Source organism: Numenius arquata, chromosome 8, assembly GCF_964106895.1.
Source record: "Numenius arquata chromosome 8, bNumArq3.hap1.1, whole genome shotgun sequence".
NCBI lineage: Eukaryota > Metazoa > Chordata > Aves > Charadriiformes > Scolopacidae > Numenius > Numenius arquata.
The window spans coordinates 24,799,634-24,814,268 of record NC_133583.1 but is presented as its reverse complement, the minus strand read 5'-3'; the positions used below and the strand labels follow the sequence as shown (position 1 = coordinate 24,814,268).

At 51.5% G+C, this 14,635-nt stretch overlaps 1 protein-coding gene across 1 annotated transcript in view; it reads right to left on the bottom strand.

The window, feature by feature from the left end:
* The window catches only part of CPNE2 (copine 2), a 41,965-nt gene that overhangs the window by 3,841 nt on the left and 23,489 nt on the right, over positions 1–14,635 (bottom strand). The window contains exons 8-13 of the mRNA XM_074152872.1: positions 13,254–13,340; positions 12,438–12,497; positions 9,896–10,029; positions 9,040–9,094; positions 4,074–4,125; positions 2,728–2,861 (exon numbers count right to left, since the gene is read on the bottom strand). Coding sequence (XP_074008973.1) covers positions 2,728–2,861; positions 4,074–4,125; positions 9,040–9,094; positions 9,896–10,029; positions 12,438–12,497; positions 13,254–13,340 — 522 coding nt within the window. The remainder of the gene's footprint in view (positions 1–2,727; positions 2,862–4,073; positions 4,126–9,039; positions 9,095–9,895; positions 10,030–12,437; positions 12,498–13,253; positions 13,341–14,635) is intronic.

Here is a 14,635-nt window from a genome sequence, read left to right as displayed (position 1 = left end):
CCCATGGCCGGGTCCCCCCAGGCTAGGGTCTCCATCAGCACACCAACCCAGCAGAACCTTTCCCTTTTCTCCTCTTTTTGTTGTTAAAATGGCTGATCTCTGAATTCACAGGGACTTTAGGGATGATTCCTGATGGTTTGCTAGCGATATCAGCAATTAGGCTCACACGCCTGAGCAGGACTTCAAGGGATTAGGCAGCATTAAGCAGCATGGGGTAAGAAAAGGGGAGGTTTGGATGCAGGGGCCCTGCTGGAAAGGTGTGTTTTAATTCCCTAAAGCTTATTAATCCTTCCTTGAGAGTCAAATCGTGTGAATCTCTCTGTCTCTTCCTCCCCGGCACATTTTAGTCCTCCCATCCCTTAAGAGCCGACGGCTGTGGTGTTTGTGATCCGCGTTGCCATGGAAAAACTAGAAGGTTTTTTTGTTTTAAATGCTGGGAGCAAGTGAGAGCAGGAGGAAGAGGAGGGCAGGTCCAGGTGGCCACCGAGGCCAGCAGCATCAGGGGTGAAGATGGGATGGAAGAGGGAGCAAGATCCCTCATCAATAACACATTGTGCTTCCAAAAAATAAAAAAGACCGAGCCTACCCAGGCTTGCCTCTGACAGCACTATTAGTGCCCATTATTTAAAATCTCCCTTGATTAAACTTTTAATGCCAACAGAGGGGTGCAATTTGCATACGATTAGCGCCTCTGCTCAGTGCAGAGCCTGTGGGCTTCTCCCTCCCCCACTGATGCCGAGAGAGAAAACGAAAAAATCAGAAGCGCCCTGGATTTGTGCTGAATTAAACCAAATTCAGCATTTCCTCATGCCTGGAGCTGGGAAGAGCAACAGCATGCAAGGCAAGGCTGGAAAAGATCCCCTTGGGGATCTAAACCTCCCCTTGGGGAGGAGGTTTAGGGTGTGCTCCAGCTCTGCTCCAGGCAGGAATCAGGGATGCTTTTCCCTTGAGGCAGCTCCTGCCGAACTGCCCTTGGCCAGCAAAACCCAGAGGCCAGACCTGCCGTCCTCCATGAGCAGCCTCCTGCCATGGGGACCCAACAGGCACCCAAGTGAGCTCCATCTCGCAGCCTTCAGATGCTCTTCACACCCCTAAGAGGATGCTCCAGTCATCACCAGTGCAGGTGCTGGCACACACGGGCATCCTGGCATCCCTTCAACCTCACCCTCCAAATCCACGCTGGCACCGGCTCCCTGCCGGCCCCGTACAACCAAGCATGGTTGTATGAGGCCCCCCCTGGCTAATAAGCAGCTTTTGGACATATGGATGCGAACGGTCTGATGGACTAATTAACGGGGACTTCCAGGATTGCCGAGCGGCTGGAGCGGCTGTGCAGGAACTCGGAGCTTGGCTCTGAGCCCGCTGCTCATCCAAGTGGCGTGAAAAGCAATGATCAAACTGAGCCATCCCAGGGTTTGCCGCAATTCCCCCTCAAATATAAAAAGCCATTCAAAGGTGAATAACAGAAAGGTCTTCTCCTGGCAAAAGGTTCGGATTCGGCCATCAGCCACGTCAGAAGCCTCATGCTTTACGGCACAAGCTCACTTGCTCCTGCTGCTGATTGCAAGGATGGGTGTGCACCCCCGGATCTCCCCAGGAGATCTTCACAGAGGACAAGGAGATGCTTCCTCCAGCTGTTTTTTGTGTGTCAACGGGAAATAAGCCAAAGGTTTGAAGCCATGTTTCCCACCCGCGCTACGGCAGCAGCATCACCGTTCTTGTGCCCCCCAGGGACCCCAGGACTGTTCAGTCTGTCCTGCCCCAGGACAGTCCTGCAGCACGCAGGAGCCAGAGGCTGTTTAGAAAGCAAGGACCACGCTCCTCAGGGCTATCGTTCCCCACGTATCCATAAGGACAGAGGTTGTCTCCTCAGAGCAAAGCCCCTTGGAGGTCAGCAGAGGACGTTCTAAGAAAAAATTGAGAAGAACTAAGTTATCCTTTCCTGTCTCCTGCCAGCTGTTGGCTGGCACACGTCAGGGACTCCTGAGCCCGAGCTCGCCCCAGCACAGCAGTGAATGGCCCTTGGTAGTTGGATCTGCCATGAACACACCCCTTTCCTCTCCAGACCTTCACAATCCTCAGCCCGGGCACTGTCCCAGGGTGGTCTCAGCTCCCTGACTCCAGTGTGCACTGGCCGGTGGGATACCCATCACCCAGCCATTCCTGGGGGGCCTTGCAGGCTTTCCCTGTAAGAATTAGGGAGAAATCAATCATTTTTTCACCATTCATGATTTTATGCATCTCTGATATTCCTACTTGACTTCCCAGGCCAGATGGTGACAGCCTTACTGCTTGGCCAACTCTCTCACTACCATTCCCAGGGCTGTTTGATCCTCTGAGATAAGGGGACCAACGTTTAAGACAGTGCTTAAGACATCTGTATAAATCCAAGGGATGCCCACCTCATGGCACCTCCCACTCTCATCTCAATTCTCTCTCCAATGATTTCTGATTTTCCACAGCTGCAGTTTTGTTGACTGCTGTCAAGTTTTTTGAGTTGTTTATTTTTTTCTCCCTAAGAAGCATCTGCGATGACTATGTTCTCTGTCTGAAGTGACGATAGCCAACTGAGAGCCCACAGCTGCAGGGACCACAGGGATGGTCCCGGTGGGAAACCCTACCTCCCTGCCCACAGAAAGGGGTAAGAAGAAAGCAAGCTCAAGCTTTGCCTTTCCCTGCCCAAAGCCGTCGGGATGGCCATCACATCGCGGGATCTTATGGACTTACGGATGCAGCCTCCTGTTGGGTGGCCTGAGCCGCGAAGCGGGCCACATGGTTGACGATGGGGGAGAAGTTGGTGGGTCCATAGAAGCGGATGTGGGGCAGGCAGGCCGAGTACGCTTGGACAATGCCCTCCACTCCTTCAGGGAAAGCAGAGCAGCCAAGCGTTACAATGCGCCACAGCTCAGGCCCACCACAAGTCCAATTAACCATCATTAGCTAATGCTGCCATGGGAGCTGAAGTTAGACCTATTTTTCCTCCTCCCAAATTCATCCAGCTCCACAAGTTTCATCCTCTACCACTCAAATTTTGTAATACCAGCACTTTGCTCTTTAGTCACTTTGTAGTGGGTCCTCAGACCTCCTGGGGTAAGAGAGCCCTTGCAGTGCCCACTGTCAAAGAAAGCTTTCCTTGGGTTTCTGCAAAAATCTCAGAATCAGCCAAAGAGGAGGAGCAAAAATAAAAGCAACTCCTGGTCTCTGAGCATAGCCAAAAACCAGACAGACGTAGCAGAGAGAAGCAAAACAAGCCCAGAAGCACCCTCTGAGCTCCCAAACTGTGCCTGGAACCCGCAGGCCGTTGGAGACTCTTCTGCTTCTGCCACGTCAGAACAGGGTAAATGGCTGCTCTCCCGAAAGGATGCATAGGTGTGCAATTCAAAAATGACCAATTTCACAATTCATCAGCTGATAACCAGTTCTTTGGGTAGGAACTGTCACTGGTAAGAGTTGCAGGACGGTGGCTTCTCCATCCCATAACACCTGCAATAAATCAGGTCCAAGGAATTCTTTACGGATACCACAGAGGGACTGAATGAACAAAAGGCAGCAGAAAAGCAGATGTTCACAGTCAGCTTTCATGAACCTACCAGTGAGGTCTGGAGGCAGCCCAAGCCCCTGCTTTGCTGGGCTGAGGCAGATGTCTAACCAGATGACTTTTGGGGTCCACAGTAGCCCTTACCACTCAAATTTGAGCAGTTCTTCAGCCATGACTGTGGCCAGCCCTCAGTTGCTAAATGAAGCATTAACTCTGCATTCCCCATCTGCTGAACAGGCTTAGTGTTTCATGCAGGCTCACTGGAGGAGCAGACGGCTGGTAGGACACACCAGACATCAGAGCAAAGGCGGATTTTACACTGTCTGAATCCAGTTGCATTTTACCCTGGGCCTTCCTACACAAATTTTCTCTGCTTTCCTCTGAGTGCACCCTTAGCATGTGCTCTGCCTCACCGTTAATGTCTGTCTCTGAACAGACCTTGAAAAATCCCCAAATGTTACTGGAGAAATGCAGAGGGAAGGACAGAAGACACTGAAGGCATCTAAGGAGTCCTAAAGACCTGGTAGATGCTTACCTGAACAAAACGGGTTCGTGGGATTGAAGTTAATGGCAAATTCATGGGATACCTGTGGAGAAGAAAAGACCTAAATTAACACAGAGGGCCAGTGCAGAGCAGGCTGCTCGCAATCAATTTAGTTGACGGTGCAAGGCTGGTTTGGGTCTGATGCTCCCCTGAGGCAGCCTGGTGGTCAGAGATGTTGTGGTCCATCCTGCTGGGTCAGCAACACTTCCCAGCCTTCTGCAAACACTTCCCAGACCGAACAGCAAGGAGCAGCAAATATAAATGTGGTCAGGGTTGACCAGCATTTGAGGATGGGCTGGTTCCTCGATCCCCCATCATGGAGCCACCTGAAATTATCATACCATGCATTCTTCTACAGCTATCAAAGTAGGTTTGTCCACACGGCTTCCCACTGGCTGCTCAGAGGGAGAGCAGGCAAAAGGGGTGCTCTCAGCCAGCTGGGCCATCTCACCAGTCACTAGGAGAAATTACTTCACTCTGCTGGAGGTTATAAAGGGAGAAAACTCAATTAGCATCACAGGGAGCTCCAGCTCTGGCAACATCCTGGTTCCCTATCTCTCTGCATGTGGCAAGGTGCAGCAGGAGGGAGGCAGCAGGTTGAAGACCTCATCTGGCATGTCAGCTACCATGAAAGAGCCAGCAGATGATTAGCTTCATCATCTGGGTCATCATGAGGGTGAAAGGCAGCATGGAAGAGGTGATGTGAATTCTTGGGCATGATGGACAGCAAGTTCCAGCACAAACTCAGCTGGTTTTCATTGATCATGAAACCATCCCTCCTCCAAGTCAGGTGCAAGATCTTTCAAGTTTTCTACAATCTCCTTTCAAGCTGAGGGAGATGCTGTCACTGGGAGGTCCTGTGGGGCACTGGCAACAGCAGATGGCCCTGCACACCCCTGTCCCTGGCTTGTTGCACTACCCCAGCCAGAGAAACCAAACAGCAGTGCTGACTGAGAATCTCAAAACCTTCCTCATCTACTGCTACAGCAGGACCTTGCAGACAGAAACCACAAAACGTTGGGCAACGTTTGAACCTGTCTCTGCCATCAATGGCAGGGCAGCTCAGCAGCCTGGCTGCAAGAGAGGGTCAGGACTCCTGACCTCCAATATGAACCTTGCCAGTGTTGGCGGGGGTCAACAGCTTGCTTGGGGAACAACCATCAGATGTTGGGGCTTAGGGATTCCTCACTCTGCACCTGCAATTCAGGCACCTTGAAAAGCCAACAGACTCTCAGGAGAACCAAGGACACGTGACTGCCTCTTCCAGCACCTCTGAAGGTTGAAGGGGGTGATTTGGGCTTTCAGGCCACCACCTAAAGGGCTCTGAAACAAAAAACTCCCACTCTGTTCATGCCAGAGTTATAAAACAAGGATATTTTCTCCCTCTCAAGGGTGGTGGTTTGCTGAGCTACTCATCCAGGGGATCACTTCAGGACTTGTATTCATAACGCTGGCAAAATGACCGCCCTCTAAAGCACCATGTGAAGCAGAAGTCCTCCTGAGACTGCAAAAGCGACACGCATCTGATTCAGACTTTCCAATTATACTGGGCATTGTGTCGAAAGCGCCGGAAACTATTTTTGCAAGAGGCTGTGGGGTGGGAAATAGCAACCAAACAAAAGTAGGTCAACCAAAAGTCCTCCCCATGCTGCAAAGCTGCCGAGCTGTCGGACGCGCAAATGTCAACAGCCTGCTTGGGTCTCTCCGTGCCTCTTGAGCACAACCAGTCACGCTCCCAGCCACCCGGAACCCCAGGGCTGGAGACACAGTCTGAAACGCGTTACTTGATTTTGCATATGCCCTTTCTCATAGAAGCCTCAACTTTGGGCAATATATTCAAATTCAAATTTCTTATTTTCAGTTGTAAAGCACTTTTTTTTTTTTTTTAGGAGATGTTCAGAATTCTGCCATAGGAGTATTTATAGATAAGGCAAGCAAAAATATTTCCATGTTTTGTACTACAAAAAGAGGGGTTTCTCTTTCTTTTAAGCAGCAACAGAATGGTCTGGAGATGTGTTCCTCACCATCTACAGAGCAGACCCCCTGTGTGGCATAAGTGTTGCAAAACCTCCTCTGGAGTTTTTAGAGATTTTATCTATCTCTGTATATATGCCTGCTAGAAAATTCAACAAGAGGGCTTCAAAATAACAACAACAACAAAAAAGGATCTAATTCCCTATTCAGCTCATACTTTGAAAAACAGAGTCCAATTAAATGTATATGGAGCACCTACAGGTATCACATTCACCGGTAACCTACAGGGAGAAAGTCTTTCAAACCACCCCAGAGGGTAAGACATTCATCTGCAGCCAGCCTGTGTCCTCTTCAAGTCCTGGATGGGGTAGCTCCATCTTTTCCTATCAGGAATTACAGATGCATGGCCAGAGCCTGTGTTGGGGAACCAGTCCTGCAGAGAGTTCTCTGCCACCTCCCCCAGCAATCCCACTCCTGCCACAACTCAGTTTCTCTATAGGTGAAAAAAAAAGGCAAATGGATGGAAAGCCTTGGGGGGTGGCTTGTCACCAAAGCCACCAGCTTTGGCTGGAGAGGCCAAGTTCTGTGGGCACAAAGACATTTCCTTTGGCCAACCCCATCAGACGAGATAGAAGGAGGAAATTTTTTACAATGAGGAAGACAAAACCCTGGCCCAGGTTGCCCAGAGAGGTGGTGGCTGCCCCATCCCTGGAAACATTCCAGGCCAGGTTGGACGGGTCTCTGAGCAACCTGGTCTAGTTGGCGATGTCCCTGCCCGTGGCAGGGGGGTTGGACTATATGGTCTTTAAAGGTTCTTTCCAATCCAAACCATTTTGTGATTCTACGATTCTCTTCAAAACCCGGGGCAACTGGTGGGGCTCTGATGTTAACCATCACCCTCTCCGCTGCTGCCTTGCCTTTGCTCATCCCCCAGAAACCACAATCCATCTGCTTCCCTCTCCTGTTCCCTGCTGGGAAACCGCTCGAGGCTCTGTACAGAGCTGTTACATGGCAAGATGTTCTTTGACATTTCCAACGAGACTTTTGTATGCAAAACATCTCACTTAAACGGGCGCTTGGGAAGCACTGGGGGAGCCATGGCAACAGGAGCGATTTATATGACTCATCTCTTAACGATCCTCCCCGTTTTCACTCCGGTCTGTGGATACAACAGTCACCCTTTGTCGTGTCCCCCGGGAGTATCGCTGGCCACACTACTCCCCGCCGTCACGCAGGGCACAGGTTTCAATGAAGAACCGCTGTTTTGGCTTTGAAATTACCTAATAAGCCTTGATTGACAAAAAGCCTTTAACGAGTGAGGCGAGACGGTGATGCACAGACCCCGTGAGCTGGAGGGTAGAGGGTGATGCACGGGGGATGGCCCCACACCTAACGTGAGGCAACTGATGGGTCATAGAATCATAGAATGGCTTGGGTTGGAAGGGACCTTAAAGCCCATCCAGTCCCACCCCCCTCCCTGGGCAGGGACACCTCCCACCAGACCAGGTTGCTCAAAGCCCTGTTCAGCCTTGGGTCGCTCCAGGTGTTAGGGATGGTGATCTTTAGGCATGGACCAAGCACCTGGGAAGGGAGAGCTGTTCTCCACTGGGGTTCAAGCGGGCTTAGACATCATTCTGGGGGAAACCAAGGTGTTTTTTCTGGTAGCACTTACAGAACATCCCCATGCCTGCAGGAGCAGTGGGAAATATCTCTGTGGTAGGCTGCAGGAGCAGGGGGAGCAGAAGAGGAGCACCCCTCTGCCCCCCAGCACCCAGGCAGCATCCTTGACCCGGTACCCCCCTCCAGCCTTGCAGGAAGGGCCATTTCCAGCCCAGCAATGCCTTTCCCACAGGCGCTGAGGGATGCTCGCTGTAATGATTCACCCATTCCCCCAGCAGCCCCAGCCACCCTACCCTTTCATTCCCCGTTGCCTTTTCCATTCCCGTTCCTCCCCCCAAGGAATGGAAATAAATCCCTGATGGCAGCTGGCTGTTAGGGCTTGGAAGCTGCCTACCAAGATTTTCCCACCGAAAGTGGTGAAGTGACAGACCAGAGACATTTGCTGGCCGAGGAGGATGAATCAGGTCCAAAAGTGCACACGGAGGGATCTCCTCCTGTGGCTGGCAAACAGTGAGAGCTCCCACTCGAGTCACATGTATTTTGGCTGAGGGGAGAGCAGAGAAAAGCACAAAGCTGGAGCAGGCAGGACATCCCCAGCCTCAAGGGCTGGCAGCGATGAGCTCCCGGGCCTGATTCATGGCTACTCGTGACTTACATGACTTCTCAAAACCAGCGAGCAGAAAGAAAATACATAACTAAGGGCGTGACCAAAAAGCAGCCAAAAGACCCAACCAGTAATGAAAGATGGTGGTGCCCAGCACATCTTCTCAGCTGTGAGATGCTCCCCACCAGCCAGTGTGGGCTGCAGAAGCAGCCCCAACCCTGCCCATGGCATCCCTCCTGATGAGCAGGATGCTCCAGCTCACTCCCATGCAGGACCAGGGTGCCTTTAATCCCTTCGGCGCCTAATCCAAACAAAAGATCAAGGGGGCTTTTGGGAAAGCCTCTCTGCTCCAGTCCTTGCCTGTGCAACATCACATCTAGGCTACCCAGCCCCCTTCCAGACTTTGCTGCTGTCTGACACATTCATCCTAGGGCCTTTTCCCTTGCCCAGAATTGTTCCTGCCTCCTGCCAGGGAAATGAATCAACGCCTGGCTCTGCCCATTGATGCCAGGGAGCTGCTGCTTTCATGCCAGCTCAGAAGGGAGGAACGGGCTGCCTGTGCCCCATCCCCACCTTGCCTCCCACCCATGCTGCCACATCTCACTCTCCACCAGCTGAAATCCCGCATCCGACCATTCCCCCTCTGCCCAACAGCCTTTCCCCCACCGAGCCAGCCGGGAAGCCCTGGCAGCTCTGCTCCTGCCCAGGCAATATCAGGACAAACCCATCTCAAAAGCCCAGATGGTCAAGACACTTCACCTTCCAGTCTGGGGGTAGCTGGGCGCCAAATCCCAGAGCAGGAAACATCTTGTCTCTAAAAGAGAAGAAGAAAAACCTATGAGTAGATTTACACACACACGAAGCAGGCTTGCACAGCTCTGGTTACAGCTTCCCCGTGCTACCAGCTGCCCAACGCCCAGCTACAGTGAAAGCACCAGCCAACCCTAGCCACTAACAAAGGTTCCAGCTTTCCCTTCCCCCTGGATGACAGAGTGCCTTTAAAAATCATGAGCACTGAGCAGAGAGAGAGTAGATGTTCACTTTTTGCTTTTCATCTTTAGAGAGAAGAGAGTCCAGTTTTGCTTCATCACCCACAGCGATCTGGAGCATCCTCTCGCCCAAACACATGAGTCTCTTGCAGTTCTGTAACCCTGACGATTAACTATCCAACATATTTCTGTTTTGTTTTCTCTATCAATGTCTAAGATGATATTTCTCCGCGTTGCACACCTCAGGGCGATGGAGAACAAGGCAGCCCGGTGGTGCAGCTGCCAATGGCAAATACCAGGGAGCTGAGGACATCTGCCTCCGAGCTGAGAAAGCACCAAGCAGCTGCTCTCCAGCTGCCCCCCCATAGAGGATGCTCCACCTCTGCTAACCCACCCTCCCTCTCAACAGTGGCAATGGGGGGAGAGGAGAAACCCTGTCCTTACCCTCTCCTCCTCCTGCATCCCAATGTCTATGGCAATTTTCTTTCAAGTAGCTTTTCCAAAGCAAGGTATTCTTTAGCCCTGGCTGTGCAGAGGGGAAATCAAGACACAGGCATCCCAGCAGCCCCCCAGGAAGCCTGGGAAACATTTGCAAAGGGGTGGAGGCAGAAGGGCACGGTGCTTACGAGTCATAGTCTTGGATGATCTGGCCGACAGCCCAGATGGCCGACAAGTACTCGTTTGTCCCCATGGGGTTGATATAGTGCAAAGAGGAGGGGTCTCGTGGGTTCCCATTGGAGGCTGTGAAGTCAATCCCAACCTGGGTGGGCAAGAGAGAAGCACAGAGCCGTCCTGCATTAGCAGATACCACCGCAGACCTGGCCACCGAGCCTCTGTTGCCTTTGAGGCCCATAAGCAGTCCCACCAACACCCAAACCTCAAACTTTTGAAAAAGTTTAACAAAATCCAGCTCTTCACCTTCCCTAAAAAAAGCTGATTAAATACTAGGTTAGGCAAAGCCATTCAGTATCACACCTGCCTTTTTCACCAGCCAGCACCACGTAAGGTGTCCCAAAGCAGGCCCTGCTGCTGGAGCAAGCCACCACCATCTCCAGCTCAGGACTCTCATTGCCCATCTCCCAGGCGCTAAGTTCAGGAACTGAGTAGCCCCACGGACACCAAAGCAGCCAGGAGCACCTGGGCATTTGGATCTCAAGGTTTTTGATCAAAGAGTTCCAACCCTGAGTGGAGCGTTCCTGACAGCCGTGCTTCACCAGGCTTCTTCCCCAGGGACCAATAAATGCTGAGCTCTCAGGGGACTTTCTCAGCAAGGCACTCTGTTTTTTTTCTTCTCCATCCTCAATTAGACTTTCTATTTAAAGACATTTGTAGAAACGCCTATCGTCTCAGACCCAGTTAAATTGGGTCAGAAGAGGCAAGATGCTGAGCCACCCGATTTGGAACGACTGGGAAGGAAGGGTTGGGAAGAGGCGAGCCGGCGGCGCGACTGCACTCACCATGTTTGCTTAGCAAATAGGCAAAACCCAAAATAATTCCACTGGCTAAATTGAGCTCAGGGGATTCACAAGGGATTTTGCTCCATATCCGTAATGGGAGAGGATGAACTGTGATAAGGCTGAGAAGGGACCTTGGCCTGGCTGGGGCAAGAAGACATCGCAACTGGTAAAATAGGCTTGACAGGACAAGGGGACATGGTTTTAAACTGGAAGAGGGTAGGTTTAGATTGGAGATAAAGGAGAAATGTTGTACAATGAGGCTGGTGAGAGCCTGGCCCAGGTTGCCCAGAGAAGCTGTGGCTGCCCCATCCCTGGAGGGGGTCAAGGACAGGTTGGAGGTGGCTTTGAGCAACCTGGTCTGGTGGGAGGTGTCCCTGCCCAGGGCAGGGGGTGGAACTGATGATCTTCAAAGGTCCCTTCCAACCCAAACCATCCTATGGTTCTATGAAAACCCAACTTTTTTCTCAAGCAACTTTACAGCCTTACCCACCCAGGTTCACTGCTCTAACACCCACACCCATGTGCCCAGCTCCCACCGAGCCACCATGGGCACGGTCAGAGAGCAAGAGGGAAACTGAGGCACAGGGAAGGGGCTCGCTGGAGTCAGACAGGCACGTGTCCCACTCATGCAAGCAATGCCACCAAGAGCAGCGCTCACGCAACAGACTTCAGAGGGATCCAGCTGGTCTGCCTCCAGCACGAAGCAAGTGGCTGGGCACAATTCTCCTCTTCTCTGTGGCTTCAGCCCTTCTCTCCCCACTGTCTCCCTCGGCAGGAGGACACCAGTGGTCTTTCCCAATGGCAGGGGTACATGTGGCAGCATCCTCCTCCCAGCTCAGGCATTGCACCCATCAGAAACCCACCAAGGTTTTTGGACCAAAGATGCCTTGGGGGGGGAGAAACCCTCCAATAACTGGCAGATCTCTAGATGGGGGGCAAAGATTTCTGCATTCAAGCTTAATTCACACAAGAGCTCCATGCTACCAATAAACTTAATGATTTTTCTCCTCTGTTCACTCTCCAGCACCAAGACCTTAGCACCCAGCATCAGAACGGCACACAAAAAGCTCTCCCAATTGCTCCTGTTCCTATGGCAACTCTTCCTCCTCCTACTACTCTCCCCACATCGTGTTTTTAGATGAAACAACAAAATACAAACTGAAATACTGTGAGTGCCCACAGCTCTCCAGATACCGCACCAGAAAAGTTTGCAGAAATTGAAAACCCCAATTCTGCATTGTGGTGGTTTTATTTGGGGTTTTAACATCCTCGATTACTTCCTCCTGACAAGCTGCGGTCCAGCTTGAAAGAAGATGGAAATGCCAATAAAAATGCAGAAAACCATCTCATTAACAGCCCAAAGCCTCTCAGCTGGCTTCAAAAGAAGGAGAGCTTCCATAAAAAAACTGGAGGGTAGTTAAACCCTGTGATGGAGAGAGAGGTCAGTAATATTTTGTGAAGGGTCTTTCTGTGAGTCTGACCTCCAAAAGTTTAGCCAGCTCCCTCTGTGCTATTAGACGCACCCGAGCATCACATTAACGACCCCCACCCCCCCGCAAACCACATGGTTTAACAGCAAAATGGGACAGCTTCTCATTGCCATGAAAAGCCACCCAAGCTGGTGCCAAATCTCACGCAGAACCTCCCTCCCCAGTTTTGACCATTCCATACGTGTTACTATTACTGGCCCAAGAGAAGCAAAAGACCTTACAGTAAACATCAGCTGGCAGCCTCCCAGGATGTAGTCCAGGAAGGAGAAATCCCTGGTTATCTGAAAGAAAAAACCCCAAAAAGTGTTTCAGCAATCTTCACCATTGCAGAACAAAAGAAATAAATACATGGAAAGTGCCCGAGCCTGCGGTCACTGCAAGTTTGGGGCTTCAGGGACCTTCAGCCACGTGGCAAAGCAATGGGAAGAACCACTTAGATCTTCCATGATAGCGTTTTGGCACTTCACGAGTCAACACAGGGCCAAGCAGGCCCATGTGTTGGCCCAAAGCTGGGATGAGAGGCCTGGACAGGGATTCTTGAGAGCTGGAATTGTCCATCATGGTAAACTGAATCCTCTCCCTATGGCCAAAATGGTCTCACACCACCTGCGGATCTGGTGGGGGAAGAGCTGTGCCAGTGCTTTTCCTGCTGTGCTGCTGCCATACGAAGGGAGGACTTCACCAAAATCTCAGCTCACAAGAAAGACCTCTCCCACCCACACCCAACCCTTGCCCCAAGGACACCAAGCAGTTGGCAGGTGCTCACATCTTGGGCTTCATGCAGATGCTGCCCATGTTGAACAAAACCTCCTCCTGGGTCTGCAGCCACCCAGGCGTGAGGTGGCACCAGCAACTTGGTTCATCGGATGCCCCAAGTGGGGAGAAACCCAAGCAGAAAGGAAATCACACTTCTATTCATGCTCCGCAAGACCTGCGCTTGGAAACGCAAGGGTGCTGGAGGCAGAAGGGATGGGGGAAGCTTGGGAAGAACCGAGCTCGGCCAGGAGCAGAAGGAAACATTCCGGTGTCGTACTCACTTTGCAGGACTTGACAATGATGATCCCAGAGTTCTTGTAATTCTTTTTCTTCTTTTGCTTTTTGGGGTTAATGCACTCCAGCTCGAGCTGTAACACAGGAGACAGACACCAGTGTGAGAGCTGTGCTGGGCTGTGCCGGTGCAGATGCTGCAGATGCTGGGCTGTGCAGATGCAGTGGCCGCATCCTGTGGGCACATCCCCTCCATGTGTTTCCAAGTGCTGAACAGACATAAATGAATCACAGCAAGCTACTGATATTTCGTGATGGACATGGAGATGCAGGAGCTGCTTGGGAAGGGGCTGCTTTTCCTTTCCAGGGGCTTTTACGGTGCCCAGGACCCAGGGCATGGCAGCCGAGACACCCCAATGAGGTTATGGGGGTCTATGGGATGGGATGGGATGGGATGGGTCAAACACGTGAATAATTAGGGCAGGCCTTTCCTCAAAAGCTCTGGGAAAACAAAATGCCTCTTGAATATTCAGAAAACTGCTGCAATATTTCAGATTTTTTAAAAAAATCTAAAACGGAATAAAAACTCTTGTCTCTTGTCAAAGAAGAAAATTTACTTGAGGATTGGTCTAGGGGAGAAGGCAGGACTGGGCAGGGGGAGCACAGAGAGAAAGTCGTGTCCATTCTTAGAGCTGTAGAAAAATGGGAACATTTTAAATACTAAAATCCTTAAGTTAATCCATGTGAACGTCACTGTTCATTTCACTGCCTGAACAATATCAAAATACAGATCTATTGACAAAATCCCCTAACACTGCATAAACCCAGGCAGATGGTCCAGGCCAACCTTTTTGCAGGTAGCTCCTACATGGGTCTACATGGCCCCCAGGTAGGAGAGTGGTGGTTGGTCTGAGCCCCCTCTCCCAGCATGCTGCTCAGATCAGCCCGGTGATGGCTCCAGACCTCCTTTGACCACCCAGAGATGGCCCTGTACATGCTCAGACCACTCCAGTGCATGTCCCCGGTCCTGCTCAGGCTATCCACTGATGGCCTCAGACCTGCTCAGACCACCCGGTGTTGGTCCTGGACCTGCTCAGACCATTCAGTGATGGCCCCACAGCTGTTCAGAACAGCCTGATGATGGTCCTGGACCTGTTCATACCAGCCCTGTGATGTCCCTGGGCCTGCTCAGACCAGCTGGTTGGTGACGGCACCAGACCTGTTCAGACCAGCCCAATGATGGCCCTGGACCTGTTCAGACTAGCCCAGTGATGGCCTGATGTCTTGTGTGGCTGGACTGTGCTGCTCCCAACCTACAAGCACACCAGCATGTGGTGCTTAGTCTACAGCAAGAGCATCTCTGTCCTCGCTTCTATATTTACCCTCATCAGTGTGGCCACATGAAAGGATGAGACAGGTCACAAGGAGCCAC